This window comes from Chelonoidis abingdonii, chromosome 9 (genome assembly GCF_003597395.2).
Source record: "Chelonoidis abingdonii isolate Lonesome George chromosome 9, CheloAbing_2.0, whole genome shotgun sequence".
Taxonomy (NCBI): domain Eukaryota; kingdom Metazoa; phylum Chordata; order Testudines; family Testudinidae; genus Chelonoidis; species Chelonoidis abingdonii.
In genome coordinates, this window is record NC_133777.1 from 84169370 (window position 1) to 84196178 (window position 26809).

The 26809-nt window shown below is 44.3% G+C and overlaps 2 protein-coding genes and 1 non-coding gene across 9 annotated transcripts in view; all 3 read right to left on the bottom strand.

The window, feature by feature from the left end:
* The window catches only part of MORF4L1 (mortality factor 4 like 1), a 36969-nt gene extending 18324 nt beyond the window's left edge, over positions 1-18645 (bottom strand). For 2 of the 7 annotated variants that reach the window (XM_075069753.1, XM_075069752.1), the window contains exons 1-7: positions 18537-18645; positions 17215-17248; positions 13141-13187; positions 5488-5555; positions 3216-3242; positions 2717-2803; positions 1803-1883 (exon numbers count right to left, since the gene is read on the bottom strand). In XM_075069753.1, the coding sequence (XP_074925854.1) occupies positions 1803-1883; positions 2717-2803; positions 3216-3242; positions 5488-5555; positions 13141-13187; positions 17215-17248; positions 18537-18641 (449 nt within the window). In that variant the 5' untranslated portion in view covers positions 18642-18645. Of the gene's footprint in view, positions 1-1802; positions 1884-2716; positions 2804-3215; positions 3243-5487; positions 5556-13140; positions 13188-17214; positions 17249-17582; positions 17708-18536 lie in introns of those variants that run through there. The other 5 variants (XM_032764308.2, XM_075069754.1, XM_032764312.2 and 2 more) reach the window with 5 other exon arrangements.
* A 356-nt stretch (positions 18646-19001) lies between these two features.
* On the bottom strand, positions 19002-19074 carry TRNAK-CUU (transfer RNA lysine (anticodon CUU)). The gene has a single exon. It is a non-coding gene; the product is annotated as a tRNA-Lys (tRNA).
* A 6797-nt stretch (positions 19075-25871) lies between these two features.
* The window catches only part of LOC116815725 (uncharacterized), a 5372-nt gene continuing 4434 nt past the window's right edge, over positions 25872-26809 (bottom strand). Inside the window, exon 4 of the mRNA XM_075069676.1 lies at positions 25872-26808. Within this exon, the coding sequence (XP_074925777.1) occupies positions 25968-26808 (841 nt within the window). The 3' untranslated portion in view covers positions 25872-25967. The remainder of the gene's footprint in view (position 26809) is intronic.

A 26809-nucleotide genomic window follows, 5' to 3' on the forward strand; every position in this document is an offset into this window, starting at 1 on the left:
TTATCAAGGTTTAGGAGGACAGTTAACCTACCTATGATAGTGTTCCAGCTACCATGGGACGTTATCAACCCCAGTTTCTGTTCTAGTGGCAACAGAGGAAGAGACATCCTCCTCTGAGACTGTTTCAACTGGGAAGCAAAGCCAGGGCTTGAAAATATGGTTTCTAAATTATACAGTAAGATTGAGGCTCTTAAAAAAACCCACACCAGAGTGGTGTTTCTGATGTGCCCTTACAATTAAGAGTGACTGAGAGGATTATGATAGTAACTTTGAATTTCATTGCTTTTCTGAGAGAGTTAAATCTTTAGGGTAACTCTTGCTCACCTCACAAGCCATCCCAGCAAATTCAACTGGGACTGCTCACCTGAGAAGACTAGCAGGATCTGGTCCCTAATATTACCATTAGGGAGTATTCGATACCATGCAAATTGGGGGGGGGGGGGGGAAGGGAGTCAGAATGCTAATCTCAAAAGCATTGATAAATATATTCATGATTAGTAGTCATAACCCTGTTATGGTCACAGAGCAACACAGAAGCGCAATTGTATTCTTACCAACTTTACTGTCCATAGAATCAAGTGCACTAGGCCTTTCAACAGAAACACTAGCTCCTGTCAATTTAAATCTATTATGCTAACTTTTAACAGTGTTACACTAAAAGTGTCTAACACTTTTGATGTCAAAATAGAAGATCCAAAACAGAGATACGTATTTCATAATGTAAAAAAAAATATCAATCAAAAGAATGATACAGGACCTAAAAGAGATTTGAAACTGCCATCACATGTCTATTTTTAGAAAATGGTGTCAAAACTTAGCCAGCTCTCTTGACAAAGACCAAAAAGCAAATCCAGGGAGGCGCTCAAAGTACCACCTTAGCAATGAATACCTTCAAAAATTAATCAAATCCACTACCTTCTGAAATAAAATATTAAATGATACATTGTGGATATGAGTCTGGAGCAAATGTTGCCGATTCACTCTAACATTAAGTGACTGGATATAACTGAGTCTAGATAAGGCCACAATACTAGTCACTAAAACCCTATGGATGGAACTGAAGATCTGTTGATTACTAGTGAAAATACATTTGTTTTCTAACAAACACTTGAGCTTGGGTCTGGGTCTCTTAAGCTTACAATTTTAACATGCAAAGCCATTTTTGTTTCAGACCCACACATGTTCTTCGCATTAATTTTGTCCAAAGAAACAGAATAGTTAAAAAAAGAACAAAATGCAACCTGTGGTAAATAAGCCAGTGTTTTGTGAATGGCAGAATATCACAAAACTTCATTTGCATCCTAAACCGTGCTTTAATAAATACACACCATGAAGGCAATATGCAATTTATTCTTTTGAGCTACATCCGTCTTCAAAGATTCTTTATTATTGTTTGTGTGACCAGGGTTGATTCTGCCATTCAATAGGGAATTATCAGTTTCACTAAGATCTACCATGTGAAATATGATGTGCCCTCATAACTTCTGTTCAGTAATTTAAGAGGAATGGTATGTAAAGACTGGAGGAGAATTTAAAAATGTAAGTGCATCCAGTCATTTACTTTCAGCAACATGTGGATCCTGCATCAGTGAACAGTGCACTGAGAGAACGTTTTGCTGGATGGATAAGTATTTTTTGTCACAAAAGAAACACTCCATGTTTATTAACTAACATTTCTTTGAATTTTAAATGAAGATTTTGCACTTTAAATTTAACCTCTGGAACCGCACAAAAGAGTGCTGCTTTAAGATTTAAGTGTAATGACTGACGAGCAAAGATAAATTTTTAAAAAAGCTTCTTACACTTCAACATTTTTCTGTTGCAGACCAGATGTCTTCTTCCCTGGAGCAGCACCTCTCATCTTGCCCTCTGCATATTGTTCCCTTTAAAAACAAAGTTAGCAATAAGATTTTAATGTAAGAGAATATTATCTTTTCTAGTCTGTACAAAAATTTAGAGAATTTGTAGTGAACGGGTTTAAAGAAGACAGACACTAAGGAAGATCCTTCATGACACAGAGGGAGAAAAAAAATCCAACTACTGACAAGATTGAACTTCATTATAGCGCTGACCAATCATTTTTACTTACACATGGTCATCCAACTCTCTCCCCCTAACTCCACCCCAATACTCAGAATTGTGAGAAAGAAATACACGGGAGCTGCTTCAGAAAGATGCCTACTAGAAATATTTGTATTCCAAGATGTCACTTTTTGCCAGATCAATACAAAAAAGCATTCATAAGGATCAATACATTTAGACCCATCTTATAAAAAAAAACTAGTCGTTGGTAAGATGGCATTACCATTTTACAAGATATTTTAGGTGACTATCAAACATATACCATCAACTCAATTACATATATACACGTTTTCTTTTCAGAATGTAGTTCTGAGATACCAAAAGCAATCTCCTTCATTTAAACCTATTTTACCCTTTTCCTTGCCAGTTAAAATTCACATAGCTTTTAACCAAAATCTGAAGTATCAGGAAGTCAAGAAGTAGTGATTCATTTGGTTGAAAGACTACAAATATAAGGACAGGTCCATGTTAGAAGTCTGAAGAACACAGGCACAAAGCAAAACAAACAGGGAAAGAGGACAATATGACTAGCACATTCCTTGAAATCTAAAAAACCCACCTACTCCCCTGGAGATTTATTTCTTGGGCTGAAGCTCTGTAAAAAGGAAGTCATGATAAATCACAAAATACTTACTGATTGGCCTTTTGAAGTTCTTTCTGTTTCTGCAGATTCGTGTCCACGTATTTGAGCACTCTGCTTTCTGGAACCCATTCATCCCAGCTGAAAAATTAAATCACCATTCAAAAACACTACATAATTAGATTCTGTTCCCAATAATCAAAGACTTCACAGCATTTGAGACTGAATTTTTGCTTCTGTGGTAAGTCATGAACTGGCATAATTGAAAGTGTAAGTTACCATATAAAATGCATTCCCACTGATTGAAGCTCTAACCATTTCTCTAAGACAAAGTGAAATGTTCAGTCTTTCCTGCAGAGATTGCCAATTGTGAAACAGGCTCCAAATCTTGAAATTTCTTTAATTTTTTTTTAAAAGTCCATTTTTTTTAAAAAAAGGGCTATGCTTACTGTAACATGGGAAATCTGCAGCCATAACTTATGCAGCCAGATACATTTACTGTATTTTTTCCAACATATTTTATAGGTGAACAAATTCAGCAATAAGATCTTACTGTAAAAAGAAGAGCTCTGATTTCTCTCTGTAAAGGAAACCAAGATGGCATGAATATTTGAAAAATCTAAAGCAAATGATTTAATATAAACGTATGTTGGAGAAATTGCCATTGTAAGCAAGCAAATTCCACTTTGACAAAGACCAGATAATCTTTCAGCAATCTGATGAATGATTTTAAATTAAAAGCACATTAAAAATGGCCATATGAAATTATGTACACATTTTCCAAATATATCAAGTTGTATGTTTATTTATATAAATGTGTATGTAATATACAGAGCTTTGTAAATAAGAGTTTCTCTACCTTGCATTTCATGGTGAAGTAATGATCTCATTGCAAAAGTTGTCAAGCTTAGAATGCCAATATGGTAAAAACAAGTTCACCATAAGTCTTTAAGATTCTTAAAGGTAAGTTTAGTGTACAAGTATTACAGAAAACAAAAATAAAATACATCCAAATGTACATATAGTAGAGGCTATATATTCAGGATGAGGCCTTGGTGAAGTATGTAAGCAACTTGATCTTTGCTCCCAAAGCTTATGTTCGTGCCAGAAACCCTCAATAGAAGAAAACTGTACAACTGTGAGAGAAAGTATACTATATATGACATTGAAAACAACTTACTACTAAGGCTTGTAAAAAACACAGGAAGCCAAGCAGTTTAAAACTCATGAATTACAGAGAACCATAGCTTATAAAGTCATAAATTAAAAAGCCATACAGTCCAAGTTGTCTAGATGTTGCAGCAATGCCACTTTTAATGTAGATAATTGGAAGCTTGGAAAAGCAAGAAAATAATCAAAGGCAAACAGTTAGTGCAAGTGGAGAAAGACAAGAAAAAGTCGTTTGACACAGTCAATGACACCCACCACTACCTATTAAATAGAAAAGAATGGATTTTAACTGATCCCTAAGAGTCAGCATGAATTTAGCAGAAGGCACAAGCGTTCAAGTTCCAACTTGTTACACAGGTGTTTACATGAAGACACTCCTGTGGCTGTTCACTGCTTTGGAGGAAGCATTTTTTTTTTATTTTTTTTTTTGAAGATACCAGATACCAAAACATGAAGTTTAACCTGGACCTCACTACATGTCGACAAAAAAAAACAATTAAGCCTTGTGTCCCCCACCCGTGCTTTTTTCAGAGTATATGGCAGCAATGTTAACACGAACCAAAATGACTTTGAAAACTGCTGTCTCTGAAGGAGACTTCGAATTTGCAACTTTTCACATTCCGTTAGCTGCTAAGGAAAAACAAGTATTTACAGCTCCTACACTCAGTGTTAGGCTGTAGAATATAGTTGAACTGAGCAATAAAACTGATGGTAGTCTAGTAGTATCCCCCTTTTGAAAATAAAAACACATCACAACCCACAAGCACCATGTGGATGCTGCATCAGGACTGTTTACAGAAAGTTGGTGACCAAGAATAGGAACAAGTTTTAATCAATGATGCTGTTCTCAATCCTTGTTGATCACCCAAAAAAACCTCACAAGAAATATACTTGCAATTCAAAAAACAAAATGCTCACACAGACTTTTTAACCTTTGGAGACATGAAAGAGAAGTTTTAATTTTTACAGAAAGGAAAACCTTGTACAGCTTTAGTACAACCTTCCTTTACCCCCTGACCTCAAGCATGTTGCTACCCAACAGGCAGATGGTACAGTAGAGACTGAAAGCCTCACCTATCCTAACTTAGGGCACACACTATCTCATTCACTCTGAGAGCAGCCTCCCCTTCCCCCACCACTAATCCTACTCCCTTTTCCACCTCTTGTAGTATTTGGTTACATAATTAGAACAGATGGCATCTTTGACTGGAGAAAGTATTGCTCCACTGTTCAACAAGAAGGGGTTGTCCCATATCCCAATATACAACAAAAAGTTTGTTGTATCCTATATCTTCAAGCCTCGAAATCATGGAAACAGTTCTTAAAATGAGTAGGCTGTGCACTGGACTGCTGCGATAAGGCAATCTAGTTAATCTACTGTCACTTTGAGCTAGTTTGACTATCCAACTGATGCACCAAAGGAAATGTGCCTTTAAAACTAAACAATTATTTGAGCAACATTAGCTTTGTGTTATGCCCGGCTTTAAATGGTTAGGCTTTGCTGCCGTAAATTGACTTAAACTCAAGTTAATTTCTGAGCTAATGAAACATCTTCAATTGACTTATGCTTGGAAGTGTCAGTCCATTAAGCTAACACCAACTTGAGCAATCAATAAAGGAAAATTAGATCTTGTTTTCAGAGATTTACTACTTACTTTTTATTCCAACCACTGTAATGTATAAAGTATTTCACTTGTTTGTCCTTTATGGCAACCTTTACACACTGAAAGAAAGAAGAAAGTTGGGTTAGCAATAGGATTTGAAAAAAAATAATCTCTGGAAGTCTGGCTAAAAGCTTTCAGTCTAAACACAAAGATCTCTGTGCAAGCCACTGAAGTATTTGGCAGAAATGTCAGTACAGAATAGAAACTGCCTTGCAAAAGATACATTAGTGGCTTTGTATTTCAGTTAAATATTTTTCATGTAGCAGAAGGGCTATATAAGGAGAACAATTAACTGATGCTCAGCTACCCAGAGGGTTTTTAAGGGCTTAATAACTTCCATTAGGAGGAGGGCAAGAGACAACATGCTGCTAACCAGAAGACACAAGGAGCAGGTCACTTTAATCTCTTCAGTACTCTCTGGAAAGCTAACCAGAAGCCAGGTTTACATAGTGAATGACTCAAGGCTTGTCTTCACTACCACACTGCTGCAATCGATGCAGTGTGTGTCTATTAAGCAGGTCTAGTGAAAACCCACTAATTCTATGGCAGAGTGCTCTCAGGTCGACTCCGATACTCCAGTTCCCCAAGAAGAGTAAGGGAAGTCGACGTGAAAGTGTCTCCCGTCAACTCAGAACAATGAAAACACTCTGGTAAGTTGACCTAAGTGACATCGATTCCAGCTATATTATTCACGTAGCTGGAGTAGCGCAACTTAGGTCAACTTACCCCAGTAGTGAAGACAAGTCCTCAGTATCACTGTTCGCATGCATACCCCTATCTCAGTTAGTTACAGGACAGGACTTCTCAAAAGTTAAGGAAATAACATTTTGGATTTCTGCATCTACATAGCAAGCTCTACATTCAGCAGTAATTATTTGCAGTAGGTGCTTTTCAGGCTGAAGAATTTCTGAAGAAGTGAGAATAAGCTAAGCTTTCTTATCCTTATACTAGACTAAGGAAACCTAAGAGAAACATTCAAAGACCTGAATATCTGATCAAGGTGAAGATTAACTGTTATTGTTGCACACCTTAGCTACGTTAGAGTACAGTGTTTCCTCCCCATGAAGGTACTGATGCACTAATCAAGTGCTCTCAATCTTTTTGATAAGCTAAACAGATTGAGCTCTTTAAGCTTCTCACTGCAAGGCACATTCTCGAATCACTTTGGTGGTTCTTTTCCGCTCCCTCTCTCCAATTTTTCAATATCCTTTAATAATGTTGACATTAGACTTATTCTAATATTGGTCTCAACAATAGAGTATACAGAGGTAAAAATCACCTCCCTACTCCAAATACCTCGTTATCCCTGTGTCATAGTATCACACTAGGTTAGTGTGTTGAATTGCTTGGCCACTACGATCCCTAAATTGATTTCAAAGGACACTGCTTTCCAGGATACAGTTATATATAAATATATATGGAGATATACCTCTCTCATAGAGCTGGAAGAAACCCCGAAAGGTCATTGAGTCCAGCCCCCTGCCTTCACTAGCAGGGCCAAGTTTCCCCATTTGGTTGGTATGGCCTGCAATCCTTGCTCCTAAACATGACCCTGCATTTGGCTATGTTAAAAGCACATTTTGTTTGAATGGGTCCAGGTTACCAAGAAATCCTGAACACTCTATATGACTGCCCTGTCTTCATTTACCACACCACCAATCTTTAGCTACATCCACACAGAGCGAGTCTCCTGGTCCCCCACACATACTCACCCGAGCTCGGACAGACTTAGTGAGAGTATTACTAGCAGTGTAGCTGCAGTGCCATGGGCAGTGGTGAGACCACCCCGGAGTTTCAGGCACAGCTAAGTCATGCCCCTGCTGCTGCACCGGCTACTGAGGCTACACTGTTATTTATACTCCTGCTAGCTCAAGGAGGGCTAGTGAGTGTGCGCACACAACCAGGAGAATCACACCCCTACCTCTCAGTAGATTTTGTATTTACTTCCAGATCACTGATGAAAAAAATTTAAACAGCATTGGACCTAGTATCAGTCCCTGCAGAACACCTTTAAAACACCTCCATTGATGATTCCCCACTGACAACTACTTCAAGAGACATTTAAACAGTCATTAATCCATTTTACATGTGCTCTTTCAGTATTTTAAAGTTCTTAATTTTTTTTAATCCAAGTATTGTGTGGTACTAAGCCAAACGCCTCACAAAGGCAACGTATATTACAATTGGCACAGTTATCTTTATCAACCAAACCCGTGATCTTCTCAAAGAATGAAATCAGGTTTGTTTAACAAGACTGTTTTCCATGAAACCTCATTGACTGGCATTATATTTCTAGCCTTCAATGCTGTATTAACTGAATCCCATTTTGCCCAGGATTGATGTCAGGCTAACCAGCATAGTTACTCAGGTCTGCCAGCTTGCTTTTTTTTTTTTTTTTAATATTGACACAACATTAACACTCTTCTAGAATTTCCCTAGTATTCAAAGATCCCCAAGAGAAGTTTCCAAACCATTTAAGTGAAGAACACAGATTAAAATGAAAAAGGCAAGTGATATTCAGAAGGGCAAGTTCTGTGGACTGCAGTATTCTCCTTACCAGCTATTCCTTTTATGGAAACAGGCTGCGTTAGTCTCAATTATGCAGAAAAATCATTCCTTCTACACTCCCAACTGTCTTATATAGGGAGATGGAAGAGCACAGAAGGATAAAATAGTAGACTAAAGAAACTGAGGGGGTGGAGGACGAGAGGAAATCAAGGATACTACATACCATAGGGTACAGACTAAATTCTCACTTAAGATGCAACTTCTTTGTGCCACTCAGGCAGCTCAAAGGCATCAGATACTAGCTGTAAGTGGGCAGGAGGAATTACTCTGACAGTTCTTGCACCATCCACCTCACCTCTGCATAGGGGATGTATTGTGCAGCATGGAAAAGAAGAGCTACGCTGATCACACACTGTGCATGTGTGATGCACAAGAGATCATACAACAGTGGCATAAAATGGAGCAGCCTACAAGCTGCTCCAACTGACAGAGGAGTCTGGACTGGTGGCAGAAGAGACTGGCCCTCATAATTAGGAAGCCATAATGGTTTTCCCTGCCATCATCTCCCCTCTGCTGTATCAGGAAAAGCTCAGCCACAAGAGGCAATCTGGACCTAAGTGCACACATTCAAAATGAGCCCATCTTCAAGTGCCAGGAGAAGGGAAGAAACAGACTAAATAAAATGCAACAGATTATTATAATAAACTTACTGCTTTAAATTTTGCATCCATTCAGCCCAATATTTAAAGAAATAAACATTTAGTGTCTTAGCTGTATGAGATACATTCTAAACGACAAACTAAAGTCTCCCTGATAGAGGTACTCTTGAAAACATTTACTAGGTTACAACGATCACTTCTAGAATCATAGACTATCAGGGCTGGAAGGGACCTCAGGAGGTATCTAGTCCTACCCCCTGCTCAAAGCAGGACCAGTCCCCAATAAAGCATCCCAGCCAGGGCTTTATCAAGCCTGACCTTAAAAACCTCTAAGGAAGGCGATTCCATCACCTCCCTAGATAACCCATTCCAGTGCTTCATCACCCTCCTAGTGAACAAGTTTTTCCTAATATCCAACCTAGACCTCCCCCACTGCAACTTGAGACCATTACTCCTTGTTCTGTCATCTGCCACCACTGAGAACAGTTTAGATCCACCTTCTTTGGAACCCCCTTTCAGGTAGCTGAAAGCAGCTATCAAATCCCCCTCATCCTTCTCTTCTGCAGACTAAACAATCCCAGTTCCCTCAGCCTCTCCTCGTAAGTCATGTGCTTCAGCCTCCTAATCATTTTTGTTGCCCTCAGCTGGACTCTTTCCAATTTCTCCACATCCTTCTTGTTCTGTGGGGCCCAGATGAGGCCTCACCAATGTCAAATAGAGGGGAATGATCGTGTCTCTCGATCTGCTGGCAATGCCCCTACTTATGCATCCCAAAATGCCATTAGCCTTCTTGGCAACAAGGGCACACTGTTGAATCATATCCAGCTTCTCGTCCACTGTAACCCCTTGGTCCTTTTCTGCAGAACTGCTTCCTAGCCATTTGGTCCCTAGTCTGTAACAGCACAAGGGATTCTTCTGTCCTAAGTGGAGGATTCTGCACTTGTCCTCGTTGAACCTCAGGTTTCTTTTGGCCCAATCCTCTAATTTGTCTCGGTCCCTCTGTATCCTATCCCTACCCTCCAGTGTATCTACCACTCTTCCCAGTTTAGTGTCATCTGCAAACTTCCTGAAAGTGCAGTCCACACCATCCTCCAGATCATTAATGAAGATATTGAACAAAACCAGCCCCAGGACCAACACTACCCGTTGAGCCCAATGATCTAGCCAGCTTTCTATCCACCTTATAATCCATTCATTCAGCCCATACTTTAACTTGCCGGCAAGAATACTGTGGAGGACTGTATCAAAAGCTGTAATGAAGTCAAGAAATAACACATCCACTGCTTTCCCCTCATCCACAGACCCAGTTATCTTCTCATAGAAGGCAATTAGGTTAGTCAGGCCTGTGGTGAATCCATGCTGACTGTTCCTGATCACTTGCCTCTCCTCTAAGTGCTTCAGAAATGCCATAAAGAAAATTTGCGACATTTTTAAACAGTCTCCCTTTACCTACTCCATTCCAGTCAAGTTTTCCCTATAGTAATTTTTTCCAATTAGCCTTCACTGATACTAAAAACTATTAAATTAAAGCATCAGTTTTCCTGGTAGGTCTAAGCATAAACTAAATATCTCAAGAAAATGTCCACAAAATCCCACAACAAATATGTCTACAGCTCTTTGGTTCAAGAGGAGAACAGAGTTCTAGCCAGTATCAAACAGATCAGGGACAGAACTTTTAAATAATCAGATGACACTGCACAATGGTATCAGATGAAGAGACAAACCAAATGGTTTAAAAAAATTAATAAATGTAGCAAACTCAGACTTGCATAGTAACAAAGCCTAATGCTTAGTTCCTGAGATTAACACACTCATTCCAATTTTTATGGAGGACACTTTCAATCAAGTCTGTTTTAAATTTAATCTAGCCACCTCTCTGACTGTTGAGAAATAAAATTGGTCTCAGTTCCAATTTTGTCTTTTCTGATGAACATTGATTTTATTCAGCCTCTGCATTCCTAATGAAGCTCATATTAGCATAATAGTCATGCATCAGCATTAGGACACAATCTCATGATGTGATAATGCCTCCCACAGAGGGATAGGCGCCTCAACTCTCATTAAGGTCAATAGAAAGAGTGGGCCTTTAGTGAGTATACCAGCATAAGTCTTTAGGATCACTGTCTGTAAAGCCATGCCACGCTAACGCTAAGCTACCATGGCACTGCAAATAGTTGAACCCGCCGTAGTAACTGGGCTTAGAAATTCACCCTAATAGTGAGCTCAACTGTGGGAAAGTGGCTAAATGTTTACAAAGTGTTTCAGTCATAGAAGGATAAATGTTGATGGGAAAAGTTGCTGAAGACAGACTGAATTAGTCCAATCAAAGGAGCCTCCTGATCTAACTTCAGGACGGTGTTAAGCTCATGACTGGTAAACAAGAAAAGCATGGGACCTAAAACTAGGCCTGTTAGGGGACAAAATAATGAAGGGATGAGTTATTCCACCCATCACTATCTTTTGGGGCCCTTAAAAAAAACCCAGAGTTTTGGGGATAATTTGAGGATGAGTGCAACAACGGCTGACTCAAAGAAGGGAAGGAGCAAGCATCACCATCATGGCTGCTACTCCCACAGGCTTCTGGGACCCTGGAATCCACTGTGACATTGTTGGGCATTTAGCATCCTGACAGCATCCTGACCAGCCCAGGCCAAGAGAAGGATCCAGATGACATAGCCACCTCCACTGGCTCCAGGTGAATCTCAACCACCATCTAACGTGTCAGACTTCGTCTCTTCTTCCACACACACACCCCGTGTTCTTCTTTCCCCACCTTATTCCTTTTCTTTCCTATCCCTCTTCTTTTAACTTCTGTTCAGTAAGAGTCTGGTTAGCCAGCAAACGCTGCATCTTTCACAACATTACTGGGAGCCTGTGATCGAAAAAGACAGTAAATGCAGCCTTAACCAGCCCATGATGGTATAAATCTGCCAGGTCTCAAGAGTGGCTGATAAAACCCATGTATTCTGCCTGTTTTGCTAACAGTGAGGTTGCAAGTGACATCAGGCACCAGAGACAGAAATTGCATTTTCTAGCTCTTCTCTCGTGGGGTGTTGCCATCTTCTAGGAAGCAGGATCAGACTTTAAACAACCACCACCTCAGCTCCAGCCCACCTCAACCAACGTCTTCTCTTTTCCCCCAAAAGGACAATTATTAGCCTCTTTAGCTCCATCTACGACTGCCAAACAAGAGCATTTTTCTTTCTAAAGGGAAAAGGAGCAAGGGATGTTCAAATGGAAGCCTTATTTAAGGCCTTATATTTCCAATGCTTTAATTATTTTTCCTTTTTCTGTATCGTCAATAAAAGACAAAGGATTTTTAATGGTGTTTGTGTCATGGTACTAAGCAGGCTGAGGTCTCTAAACCAAATCCCGAACCTATCTGAATGGAATACATAAGACAGAATGACAGTGACAAGCCTCCCTTTCTCTAGCCCCATCTTTAGCAGGATCAGCACCGTTCTCTAACAACCACAACACATTTTAAAAATAGGAGTAGTATGAACATAAGTCACACTATGATTTAATTCAACAGTAGTAGTATAAACTGGGTTTTGACTACTTCTGTAGATCTGGTATGTATTGAGGAGAACTGGCTACTCATCCACATCCACCCACAAAAAAGGGGTAGAAAACATTTGGAATGTGAGTAATCTCACTATGCAAGCCATGTTGTAGTCCTGCTCTGCCTTAGAATATCCTTTTAAACCTCTCCTTCTACACCTCATTTTGCCCTCGTACAAGATAGAGCTTTTTTTGGTTTTATTGTTATTCTCCCTTGGAGCAATTAGGTGTCATCAAGACCCTACCTACACAGATTTACAAGCAACCTTAGAGCCTAGAAAATTTCTCTTAGAAATCGATCTTATTAGAAACATGGTAAGTGCACAGAGGGGGCGTCAGTGACCTAAGACAATTCATTGTTGTATCTAACAACTGATAGATTAAAGTATTAAGAGATGATATTCACGATGAACGGGAGGCCAAACTGGAAGCCAAACCAGTTTTCAATTTATTATTTTGTAATATTAATACACACACACGCTCCTTAGAATGCGAATTCTAGTAGGAGTCTACAGGATCTATATTCCATTTCACATTTGGTGAAATCTTTTCATGTTTTTACACACGTCTAGGTCCATTGACAGTGTCAGTCATACTGCTTCAAATTCCCACTTACTACCTCCATTACACCTTTATCTTGCAAGTTTTTGATCTGAATATCAATATCCAACAAATGTATGCGCTTTACAGTTTGTAAAACTGCAGGTTTCTTACAAAAAGTAAAGTAATTTGATAGTATTTTCTTTTCATCGGTTCTCTCCTCAGTTTAGATTGAATTCATTAGATTGAATTCAGTTTGACTCAATTCATCTAGTACTTAGCCAATAGGCTACTTTAATCCATTCAATTATTGTGTTCATTATGTAAATGTTATTTTTTGCTGTCATCTGCAAAAATGAGAACCCAGACATACCTTTGCTTCATAAAGGAGAGGTCCATGAAAACACAGCACTCGTTCACCTGGAAAAGTTTGCAGATAGCCATCTGATTAGTCATATTGACAAACAATACTACATACAAAGACACGCATTTTACAAAAGAACACAGGAAACCAAACACCATTAAGAGTGCTGTGCTAAGAGACTGCCCAGTGGCAGCATATTACCTACACACTGTCAAGCTAGAAAGCAATCACTTCAAAAAGCACCTGCTTATAAAATAGAAGATGAGTGGAGGGTTAGCTCAAGGCTCTCTGCACCATTTAAGCCCCAAACTGGGGATGTGCAAAGGGGTTGCCTGCTGAGCAGCCACACCGGGGTGCCTGCCTATCCCCTGTGCTCTGCAAGAAGGACTTCTGCACAACCTCTGCACAGGCTGGCACTGAGGGCCATGCAGTATGAGCTGGGCTGGCCCAGACATCTATTGATGCAGATACAGAATACAGGAGAGAGCCCAGTCTCTATTCCAGCCCATAGCCTGGGGCAACAGCTGTGAGGGAGTGGCCCATCAGCCCTATACCCTGGTTCAGGCTGGATCCTACCTGCCTAGCCTCTCTGCATTCTAACTGGATAGAGCACTAATACTCTGGCTTTATGAGTGGACTGAATTTCAACCTGAATGTACAAGCAGTAAAAACAGCACAGCAGAAACAGGTCAGTCTTGTTGCAACAGACAGATTCTCTTAGAGGGCTCGGTTTCATTTTGTTTTGTGAAAAGGAACATGATGCTCTCTTATCAAGCCAGCCAACCTATGTCTCATTTTAAAATTATGGTACAATAGAAGCCTAATATTTAAATAAGAGTTTTCCTTTTCCTGGAGGAAACTCAGGACCTGATATTTCGATTGCAAAAAATAAACTAAACAAAACCAGATATAATGACATCAGGTTCTTTCCCTCCACAAAGGAGCAGGGAAAAAAAAAAAAAAAAAAGTACAGCTGAATGAGGGCATTGCAGGGGGAAGAGGCTGTTTCACCTTTGAACAGATTGTTTTTATAATCAGGATTTCAGCTGCTATAAGATCCATGTTGTGCAGTTGTTTACAAAGTAGAAGTCTAATTTATCTCACATAAGATCTCAGAGGGCAGATGTTTCCTCCTGTACAGTACTCCCTTATAATAAAGGTCACACCCTTTACATTTGTGACCTGTTCTGCATACCAAAATAATTAAGCTGTACCAATAATTTACAGGGTTACAGTCCACTACTGAGTACCCTACATTCCCTTCCTTTTGCAAGAAGGCCATTCCTAGCTTTGTTTGCCTTTCCTTTATGCCTACAGGGTAAGATGGTTTTAATAATCCTTTAACTGCACAAAATATTTAATGATCAATTTACTAAACCGCTTTTTCAATTAATACTTTATTCCCAGATTCAATATAGCGGTAGGATAAAATAGATTTGGAGAGTTCACTGTAAATGCTAATCAGCAGGATTTCATGCCCACAGTGGGTGAGAAAAAAAGATACACTTACAAGAAAACAAATTCAAAATAAAACAGTTTCTGTACAGAATTATGTTAAGAAAAAAATCTGTATGAAAGTGGCTCGCCAAGACTGGTTTGACACCAGCTTAAAAAATATTTTGCACAGAGGAAGAACCCACTTTGAAGTCTCTTGTGTGTTTTTATTAAAATGTGTTTTCCATTATAAATATTTAATCTTAAAACCAGTTACTCAGCATGCAGAACAGCTATTTAAAAATTAGAACTACACTATTTCACCTCTATTTTGCAATTCAACAACACTGCTGGAAAACAAGCCTCGTTTACTTGTTCTTAAAAACGAACATTTTGCCCACATCTAAGAGGAGTTAGGCTCTTTACATAAATACAGAGCAAGACCATTCTGTAGCACTATTTCTTCAAGACACCCAGTAATGAAATCAGAGACTGATAAGCCTTCTCCCCCACAACCACACATCACACTCAAAGAAAACACATTAGAAAGAAATTTACCATAGCCTTCCCCAACAGTAGCTTAGATCAAAATAATTCCAAGTCATATCTCTACAGTATATAGACACAATAAGGCACACTACAGTGAGACACCACCTTTGTTTATTCAGCTCTCCGAAAACAAACACACAAACAAAGGACATTTTGGAATGGAGTCTTGGGGGGGAGGGCGGGGGGCACAAAATAGCTCCAGGGAACCAGGCAGGCTTTGCCAACATTCTTGGATGCCAAACTCTGGTCAGTCCTTGCTGCTGCCCAGAGCCTGCACGTTCTTCTGTCCAAATGGCACAATCTTGGCTTCCACTGGACTCCAGATAAGCCAAAAAACCAAACCCCACACACCTTGCAGGACTGGGGCTTAAATGCTTAATGCTGCATTAGTTTCACAGGTGGAAGGTCTCATGTAGTCCATGGGATTCTAATACCTACATTAACAGCCTGATCCAACTCCAAGTGAAGTCTTTCCATTGACTTCAATGAGGTTTCAATAAATGCCAGTTGCTGGATCAAGATCCAGAATGGACAAGACACAATACAAAAAAGACAAAGATATATCTGTTTTTTAAAAGGAAGTCAATAAATACTGCTAAATCCAGGGGAAATTTTTAAAGATCACTTGGTGTCATCTTTTCTAAAACTAAAATAAAAATGTGGCATATTATACACACCAGAAATTTACAACATCAGCACTTATGATACTTCTTTCCTATATGAATACATCTTAAAACCTGTGCATTTAAAAAACCTACCAGCCTTTCAGATTACATATTTAAATATCAATAAAATATTTCATTTTCTTAAATCCTAGTGAATCCATTCTAAAAAGCTAAAGAGAACTCTCCCCCCCTCGCCATCCCCACCAGGATTCCTTCTACAGATAAACTAGAGCAGGGGCTCTCAAACTTCATTGTACCATGACCCTCTTCTGACAACAAAAATTACTACATGACCCCAGGAGGGAGGACCAAAGCCTGAGCCTACCCAAGCCCCACAGGGGGCCAAAGCCAAACTCCAAGGATTTCAGCGCTGGGCAGAAGTCCTGTAACCTGAGCCTTGCTGCCCAGGGCTGTCTTGCAGTGGGGTAGGGGCTTCTGCCCAGCAGGGCGGGGGGTCTTGGGGCTTCAGTAAGAGTGGGGCTGAAGCCCCAAACCCTGGCTCCCAGCAGGCGTGCCCTGGCTCTCAAACGTCTGAAGATTGTTGTATGCAGCTTGAAGGGCCAGTAAGCTTGGCCTCCCATTCTAGAGAAATGACTACAGAGCCTGTATAATTATGATTTTTCCAATGGTACTGTTACTAACTGGCCAGGTTTTATTTCTTTGCAATAGGTCTAAGGATAGACTTCAGTGTTGTGCAAAATTCATCTCCAAAGCCAACAAAGCTTAATATACACTCAACAGTTGTCATTTGTCCATTCTAAAACCACCATTTATTTTTAAACCAGATTTTATGGAACAAGTTGAATCTTTCATGGAAACATGCATGTCACGTTTCAGCCTGATGAGAATTAAGGCCTGGTCTACGCTACCAAGATAAGCTGACTTACGTTGACCTAACTATATAAGCGTACACTAAAATTTTGCTCCCAACAACGTAACTGCCTTGCTACACCAACTTAACTCCACCTCCATGAGGGGCATAGAGCCAAAGTTGATATAGTTAAGTCAATGCAGTGTCAGTGTAGACACTGTGTTGCTTATATGGACTATTACTGGCTTTCAGAAGCCATTATACAATCCCAACAATGACAGTACAATTCTTACAAGAGCTCCTGGTGAGGACGCGCACCACTGACAGAAAGAGCGAAGTGTAGATACGCACGACGACGTAATTACTGCAGCAACTGTAAACCAACATAAGTTAGTCAACTTAATTTTGTAGTGTAGACATGCCCTAAACATTAAATGCCTCAAAAACAGGGTTCTGTTAGTACAGAGACAACCATAACTATAGCAGTGTTGCAGTCACCATATAATCGCATATGGTATTTTACAATATCCTTAAGCCACACTTATAAAGACTATGCATAAAGCAAGATTCAAGAACCCTAATTGGGCTATCTTATAATGATTTTAAGTAACAAAGTAAACATACTTCTCAACCTCAAGAAGAGAAAATCTTGACAGTCCTACAAAAAAAAAAATAACAATCTTTCAATGGCTTAAATGCCCACCGATGTCCACTGAGTGCTTTGATACGTACCTATGAGAAAACAAAAAATCAAGTATATTTTGAGTAAAGGAAAAAGTCCAGCTGAGAGCGTTGAGAAGTATGAAAAAAACGAACAGCCATTTCCTAACCCTTTCTCTGATCCAGTGAGCTTTAGCATCCTAAAGGTCCTCTGTCCCTCAGTACCATAACATCATGGAGCCCAAATACTGCATAGCTAAAGGCCTCACTGAAAGATTGCCAAGGAGCTAGCTGCAAGCACTCTGTAAAATGGAGTACACAGACTGCAATACCCTTCTGGAAGAGACTGCTTCCAGCAGGAAACCATCCACCTTGATCCCTGCTGCAGGGCCACTCAGATTCATCACCACCTGCCAGGATGTGCCTCTCCATGGATCATAACTGGCCTTAGAGGCTTTTTTCAGGCCCCCTCCTTCCCCCCCAGTCCACAAATCACTAGTCTCAGACACAAAGTGCATACAAGCGGTACAGAGCACAGAGAGCTGGATGGCCTCCCCTACAACTGAAGCAGTTGTTGATGGGGTTTGTTTTTTTAAGAGAACCATCATTTCCTTTTAGCCCCCCACATTAGAAAAATAAACTGCAGCCGGAAGATTAGAAAGGACCTTCTCCAGTTCAGACACGCACAGAGCTCCGTGCAATACTACAGCATGGATGGCCACAGGATCCGCATCAGCCACACACCCCACAGCCCAAGCAGCCTCCCCCAAGCTCCAAGCCCCCACCCACCCCCAGCCAGCCCAGCCCCACCACCACCACCCCCCACCCCAGCCAGCCTCCCCCCGCACCAGATTCTTCCCAGCCCCTCATCACCGATATCTGCCCCCCACATCCCCCCAGCCCAGCCAGCCAGCCTCCCCGCGCACCCCTCAGCCTTCAACCGCACCCCCAGCCTCCTCCCGCAACCCTCAGCCCCCACCACCCCCAGCCCGCCTTCACCGCACCCCCTCAGCTCCCCCCCGCAGCCCCACCCCCCTCAGCCTCCCTTCCACGCCCCCAGCCCAGCAGCCTCCCGCCACGCCCAGCTCACCATCACCCCTGCGCCCCACAGCCCCAGTGGCTTCCCAGCCCCTCATCACCGATACCCGCCTCCCAGCTCCCGCAGCCGCCTCGCGCTGCACACGGGTCTCGGGCCTCGCCTCAGCCCCCCCCCCCCCCCGCTCCCGCGGGCCTGCACCCCGCGCCGCCCCGCGCCCACCCGAACCGAGGCCCCGGCCCGCACTCACCCTCCTGGAATTTGGGCTTGGGGTCCTGCTTGGGCGCCATTTATAAGCGACTCTCCCTCCTCCCACCCCGCCCCTCCCAGCGGGGCCTCGCCAGCTCCGCCGCATTATAACGCCCAGCCCCGCGCATGCGCGCAGCCGCGCTATGCATGCTGGGACTTGTAGTCCTGAGCCTGGGCTCCGGCTCCGAGGCATGGGCGGGCATCGCACAGCCAGCGACCCCCGGGCAGGGGACCCCATGGCCGGCGGTCCCCAGGGGCCAGCCGCCGGCCGGGGCTGTCTTGCCAGCCCTGCTCCCGGGGGCTACTGGCCCCTTCCATTGCCGTGCAGAGCCCCCGCCCTTCGCCTGGCTGCACCAGCTTTCGCCACAGCGTCTGCACTGCCCTGCAGCGAGACCCGGCGCTGGGCATGTTCCGAGCTAACAAAGCGAGCCGGGGCTAGGACCGGAGCCAGGTTAGCGGGTGAGCAGACCCAACGTGGGGCTCGAACCCGCCACCCTGGGATTAAGAGTCCCATGCTCTACCGACTGAGCTAGCCAGGCAATGGGGAACTTGGTTGCTCTTTTGGTAGTTCACTCTATGTCTCCATCTGAGCTGTGTTCTCTCTGTTCCTGCCCTGCTCTGTTCCTGGGTGGACTTGGAGAGGGTGGGGCAGGACCTTTAGGCTGTTGCATAAAGCCATGTCCACACATTTGTACATTGGCAACATGCTCTCTTTTGCTGCCCTGCGTCGCCAACTGCAATGACTGCAATGCCAGCGCCCTCCCGTGGCTGGCTGTGAGCCGCGCAGTGACTGGACGGGGCCGAGAGCTCTTCCCAAGTGGGGCCGAAGGACTGTAGGGCACTGCCCTGCCTGGAAAGCGCAGTTTCCACGGGGGTGGGTGCAGGAGAATGGCCCTGTTCATCTCGCAGTGCTAACGTGACCAGATGTCCTGATTTTATAGGGACAGTCCTGATATTTGGGTATTTGTCATACATAGGCGTCTATTACGCCCCCACTCCCGTGCTGATTTTTCACGCTTTCTATCTGGTCACCCTACTCAGCGCTGTCAGAGGCTCATGCCAACACATCACACTGCTCCGGAGCTGCCCGTCCTCAGCTCTCCTGGCAACAGTCACTCATTGAAAATACCCAGGCACCGGGGCCAAAATACCACTGGTTTGTCACATGGCCTTGGCGGCATAATCGCCAGCCTGCTGCACACAGCACGACAGATGAGGGTTTCCTCATGCTCGCCTCTTAAAAACAGTCCACGCTGCAAACACTCCTTCCAAACAGCAGGATGCATGAAGCTAAGCTTCAATTGATCCATCTCTGAGTGATTCAGATTCTCCGTCTGTCTGCACTGACCTAGTGCACCATCAGAGGAGGGCTAAGTTTCAGGTGCTGAAGAGTTCCCAGTTTCAGACACAAAAATCCTTCCGGTGCCCCAGAAACCGAAAATTTTCGTTCAGAATCAATCATGAGAAATTGCAAATTAGGTCCAAACTTTGTGTTCACCCTGTGTATCCCTTTGCTCCCAAAATACATCTGGGCTGCTTATGTCATTATTGTTACATTCATTGGATTAAAAAGAGTATTTGGATTTCTAACGTGGGGGCGAGCTAGGATCAGATTTTTCATGTATCAACCAGCACCAGTTTGAGATCAGTTAGATAATAAGATGTAGGGGCCAGGCGACTGGTTTGACCATTCACAAGCACAGGCACGACATTCCATGACTGTAAAGTCCACACCAATGGGTTAGTGAGTACAGAGTGTATGTGCCCGTCCCTCACCTAAACACTGTTTTGTAAAGGTTGCCAGACTTGCAATCCTGGGGAGACTTTAATTTGTGCCAGTGCTCGCTAACATTAAGCCTCTTCTACACAGGTATATGTTGATGTGCTTCATATTTTAAATATTTCCAATAAACATTTTAAAAATGAAGCCAAAATGTAAATACCTTAAGAGATGAACTATTCAGGTGCTGCTGGCTGTGTGGGCCAGAGTAGCGGTAGCAGTATGCAGGTTGCACACTGGGTACACACCATACAGTTTTGCCAGATAACATCTCACTGGGAAAACTTCCTCTTCCCGCTGCCCTTAGTCAGCTACTCAGCCCATTTTGAGGGACCATCTTATACAGTAACAACAAGGTGTCATAGCTTCCTACTCAGATTTGAACCTTAGCATTCATAAACTGAGAAGCTAGCATGAACCCTCTAAGCTTAATTACTAGCTTAGATCTGATATCGCTGCCACTAGCCAGGAATTTCCAGGGCCTGACTCCCTCTCTGGTCTCCCAAAACCTTCTCTGGGGGACCCCAAGACTCAGAAGCCCTGAGTCCTCACACCACAAAGGGAAACAACTCTCCCTTGTCTCCTCTTTATCTCATCCCCATCCCCCCTCCCTGGGTTATCCTGGGTGATACTGTACTTAAACTCCTTGAATGCAAAACAGAGAGGGCAATTTACCTTCCCCTCCTTCTCCCCTGAGGCTATGCATTCAAACCTAGTCAAGCTAACACAATTAGAATTTCCCCCCTCCCTTCTGTTCCTTAGCCTTTAACCAGAGAAAAACTCAAACAGGTTTTAAAAAAGAAAACTTTACATAAAAGAAGAAAAAGACATAAAAATATTCTCTGTATTAGGTTGACAATACAGGGTCAATTACTTAAAAGAAAAATATGAATAACACCTTATTCAAAAGATATCATCTTTAAAACATTCCAGCAAACTACACACATGTAAATACAAAAAAAAATACAGCCTATTGTGTTTTTCTACCTTTGTACTTACAACTTTGAAACTGAAGTTTAGAAGCTTGAAGATAGAAAGATCCTCTCATAGCAAGAGCCAGACACAAAGACGCAGCCCAAACATTCCTCCCTGCTTTGAAAAAATCCGGTTTCCTGATTGGTCCTCTGGTCAGGTGTTTGGTTCCCTTTGTTAACCCTTTACAGGTGAAAGAAATATTAACCCTTAGCTATCTGTTTAAGACACAAGGAGTCTGGTGGCACCTTAAGAACTAACAGATTTATTTGGGCATAAGCTTTTGTGGGTAAAAAAACCCACTTTTTCAGGTGCATGCAAAGCTTATGCTCAAATAAAACTGTTAGTCTTTAAGGTGCCATCAGACTCCTTGTTGTTTCTGTGGATACAGACTAACACAGCTACCCCCTGATATTTGATATCTTATACAGTGCTAACCTGCTTCTGCTGCCCAGAGAGCCCGGTGATGTCAAAATATCCAAAAACTAATGAACCTAGTAAAAATATCAGTTCCAGCAATGAATCCAAGATAGCAGGTCTAGAGGAAAGGGATCCATTTTTCTCTATATCTGCACCGTGCAATGCTGGTCTCCAGGCTGAGCCTCCCTGCAGAGCTCCTCTCCCATTGTCACAAAAGCCTTGGCTAAGGAACTGGAACTCAGCAAGCCAGAGGGCAGGTTAGGGAGGTTGGCAAGGGGTCTGCTTATGGAGGATTCACAAGTCCAAAACCCTGTGAGAACATGCTGAGTTTCCCTCCCCCTTCCCTAGTATCCATGCATGCTGGAGTTGAGCATTCCTCTTAACCTTTCACTTTGGGGATCTAATCCAACCCAGTGTAAATTGTGCCATGGCTTTGGTACTCATTTGCCTGATTGCACAAGCTGCTTACTTAGCTGCTTTCTAGAATTTGGCAATAATCTATTATGGGTTCAAAGAGGGTCCTTTTAATCATTGTGGTAAAATGTGAGGTATTGCTGTACACCCTCAGACAGACACCGTAGGTGCTTCACACCAGAAGTGATTGCTTTTCAATGGTGGATGAAATAATTCCTATGAATATACAGCTTGTATGTCAATTTGTAAAGTGCTTTTGGATTCTTCCAAATAAACAATGCTTTATGGCTACATTAGTAATAATGAAAATAGCTTATGCGTGTAAAAGCTAAAGAGGCATAGGAGAGCATTTGTTTTTGATTTATATTTTAGGTCTAAGAAATATAAGAATTTGTATTTGAATTCATTCAGACATTCCCAGCAGAACCCGCATGTTCTGAATGGCTGGCAGGCAGAGCTTTTGTTTATAGCAGCATATGTTGGTCAGTTTGTCGCACAGTCATTCCCCATCCCAACTAATCCCATACCTAGGGCCCTACCAAATTCACAGCCATGAAAAATGCGGCATGGACTGTGAAATCTGGTCTCTGTGTACAGATTTCATGGGGGAGACCGGCATTTCTCAAACAGGGGTCCTGATCCAAAAGGGGATTGGGGGGGATTGCAAGCAGGGCCGGCGCTTCCATTTAGGTGGCCTAGGCAATCACTTAGGGCACCAGGATTATTGGTGGGCGGAATTTTGCCAGGGGGGGCAGCAGGCGGCTCCGGTGGACCTGCTGCAGGCGTGCCTGCGGAGGGTCCCCTGGTCCCGCGGCTCCAGTGGACCTGCCGCAGGCATTCCTGTGGGCGGTCCGCTGCTCCCGCGGCTCTGGTGGACCTCCCGCAGGCACGCCTCCTGCAGCCCCACCAGAGCCACGGACCAGCGGACCCTCTGCAGGAATGCCTGCAGCAGGTCCACCAGAGCCGCAGGACCAGCATGTGGGGCGGCGAAATGGCCGTGCACCTAGGGCGCTAAAAACACTAGCGCCAGTCCTGATTGCAAGGTTATTTTAAGGGGGTTGTGGTATTGCCATCCTTACTTCTGAGCTGCCTTCAGAGCTGGGTGGCCAGAGAACAACAGCTGTTGGCCGGGCACCCAGCTCTGAAGGCAGTGCCCTGCCAGCAGCAGCACAGAAGTAAAGGTGTCAATACCATACCATGCCATCCTTACTTTTGCCCCACTGCTGGAGGCAGCTCAGCCTTCAGAGCTGGGCTCCTGGCCAGCAGCTGCTGCTCTTCAACTGCCCAGCAAGGAAGGCAGTGCCACCACCAGCAGCAGTGCAGAAGCAAGGGTAGCAGTACCACAGCCCCCCTACAATAACCTTGCAACCCTCCAACAACTCCTTTTTGAGTCAGGATCCCTACAATTATAACACTCTGACATTTCAGATTTAAATAGCTGAAATAATGAATTTTATGATTTTTAAAATCCTCTGACCATGAAATTGACCAAAATGGACCATGAATTTCATAGGGCTCTACATACCCCTTCACCATGCAGCGCACATCCACACATTAGGAGAAATCCATCCCCTGAAGAGAGCCAAGACAAGGTATAAGTGGTGCCTAGCCCTTGTTCTGGCCCTTTGCAGAGGACTGAATCTTGTCTTATTGTAATTTACGATTGGATAGCCCCTAGTGGTCAGGGGCAGGGCTAGCTACCCTGGGGCTCTCTTCCAGTTTATGTCCTATGTTTCTAAAGCTCATGCTTCAGGCTTTCAGCCCCAATGTTTTCCCCCATTCCCGCCCCAATGTTTTCTGTCAGGGGTTTTTATCTTCTTCCTCTGGACTATCCAGGACGGCCACGGCTGGAGATGGGACATTGGATGTGGGTGGAGAGGGCTCGGGCTCTGAGCTGGCACGGAGCGTTCTCTCTCTCAGGTGCTTGGCTGGCCTGTTCTTGCTCACATGCTCAGGGTCTAACTGATTGCCACATGTTGGGTCCGCAAGGGATTTTCCTCTAGGTCGGACTGGCAGTGACCTTGAGAATTTTTTGCCTTCCTCTGCCATGTGTGGGTGTGGGTCAGGTCACTTGCCAGGATTAACTGGGTGTATCTCACTGAATTATTTCCATCACTGCAGAGGCCTCAGGCACTCAGGGCCTTGTAGTTCTCGGCCTCTGGCAGATAATAGTCTAGTCCCCAGTGCTGGTAAGACGTTGGTCTCCTTTCAGTAGTTGGGCTTAGCATGCGGATGCTGGCTGGTGTTGGTACCTGTGAAATACAGGAGGTCAGACCTTGTTGTCTGTTCTGGCCTTGAATTCTATGAATCCAGGCTCTGAGCAGCACAAAGGATGCAGGATGCACTGTGCAGGCCAGGGCAGGATTCAGCCCTGTGATTCCACAAATACAAAATAAACATTCAAGTTGATCTAAACCAAACAATTTGGGGAGCAGATAATTTTAAAAAGCAGCTTTTTATTGGCAGTTTAGTACTGAGCCTTCCTTAAATAGCACAAGAAGCAGCTTGTTATAAGAGTGGCACAAGGGTCTGGCTATTTACAGGTCATTCATGTATTTGTACAAATCAAGCATAAAGAATCATTTTAAAATAGTTCATACTTTGCTGCCCTTCTGTGATAAAATTATCCTCATTTTCTTAGGCCAGTTTATAAATCATCTTTTAAAGTAAAACTCTTCTAACAGTTAAAGATTCCGGTGGAGCTGGTGGCAGTTTACCAAGCCGGGAAGCTCTTGGGGGCAGGGATTGTCCTTGTTCTGTGTTAATACAGTGCCTGTTCCATGGCTAGGGCTCCTAAGTGCTGCAGTAATGCCAGTAAAATACAAACAAAACATACAAATAATCCAATGTAAACGGCTCACTCTGATGTTGAGCTGTCATTTTGCTGACTTCAGCTTGCCACAGAGAGCAAAATAACACATACAAAGAAATATGCACTTTACAAAGATTCATGTGAAGACTCACATTTAAGACAATACATTTTGTATTTGGGTTGCCAATGGAGCCTTTGTACCCACTGTGCTGCATTGTGCCCATAGCAGAGAAAAGGTGCCATGCTGCGCTGAAGCAAATCCAGCCATTCCTCCAGATTAAGGGGAAGATCCCCTATTGGCGTCTCTCTTTGCCAAGGAGGCTGATCTCACCCTGTTCACACCTCCAAGGAACTCTGGTCAGCCTGGCTTTGCAGCTGAGGAGACAAATACCGTTTTATAGGTGGCTAATGATTGTGTCACCCCACATTATCAAAGCCCAGTTCACCCGCACCTTTTCCACATTCTCCACTAGAAAGGGTGCGTCCAAACGCTCCCCGAGGAGTTCATTTCTAGGGGATCTTTGTCCTTCCTGAGCCTTTGCAGTCACCCTGGGTGGCTGGCGCTTCCAGAAGCAAACTGCAGTTGCCTGGAAATGCACGGCCAATCCTATTGCTAACTGACAGCACTCGCATGCTACGTGCCTGAGATAGTGCCATGGCCGGTGCCTGCCCGAGGCCCCTGCAAGCAGTAACAGTGAATCCCCCTCTGCCCTCAGTGAACGAACCACATCCCTAGGAGCTGGTGCTTTTCAGCCGCCTTCCTTTCTTTACTCCGCGCCGGTGCCCGTGGGAACTGCACCGAGCTGGCAGAGTTTGCAGGAACTTTTAGCTTTCCTGCAGCCTTCAGCCGAAGGGCTCAGGCTCGGGAGCACAGGGGGGCTGCGCCGTGGGGCTGGGGCCATGCCAAGAGTTGTTAGGTCAGCACGGCGTCTCCTGGAGCTGCCCGAAAGCCTGGCTTCTAAGGTGGATCCAATGCGCCTTCCCGGTGTCTGCGCAGCCACTCCCCCGGGGGTGCTGGGGGATGAAGGGGAGGGTCACCCAGTGCCAAGGCTCCGCGCCCTGGCTCCCATCCTCCTGTGGCCTCGGCACAGCTCCCGGAGCCGCTGGCGGAACTCGGGGCGCAGCAGGCAGTACAGCAGGGAGTTGAGGCCACTGTTGGCGTGTGCCAGGCACACGGTGATGGGGAAGAAGTAGGCGTGCACCAGATAGTAGGCTCTGTCCCAGGGCAGGGCGCCCAGCTTCACCAGCACACCCCAGAGGGTGAGCGCCTGGTTGGGCAGCCAGCAGAGGAAGAAGGCCAGCACAGCGATGGTGACGGCGCGGGTGACCCGGGAGCCCCGGGGCCGGGCGCTGCCCAGCCGGCGCAGCAGCAGCAGGTAGCAGAGGCCCAGGGTGGCCAGCGGCAGCACGAAGGCCAGCAGGATCTTCTGCAGGTGGTAGAGGGCCAGCCAGTCCCGGCCCTCGGGGAAGCGCAGCAGGCAGAGCGGCTCGCCGGCCAGGCGGCGCACGGCGGAGAAGAGGGCGGCGGGCAGTGTGGCCAAGCAGGCGGCGACCCAGAGGAGCGCGCAGAGGCAGCGCATGGAGCCGGGGCGCAGGCGGCCGCTGGGGCGCCGCAGGGCCGAGGCCACGGAGCGGTAGCGGGCCACGCTGAGCGCGGTGAGGAAGAAGGCGCTGGCGTACATGTTGAGCACGGTGGCGGAAAGCACCAGGGTGCAGAGCGGGCCCCCGAAGGGCCAGCTGAAGTCCAGCGCCGCCTCGGCCGCCCAGAAGGGCAGGGTCAGCGCGAATTGCAGGTCGGCGGCCGCCAGGTTGCGCACGAAGGCGTCGAGGCTGGAGCGGGGGCGCCGCGGCCGCCGGCGCAGCAGCAGCAGCACCA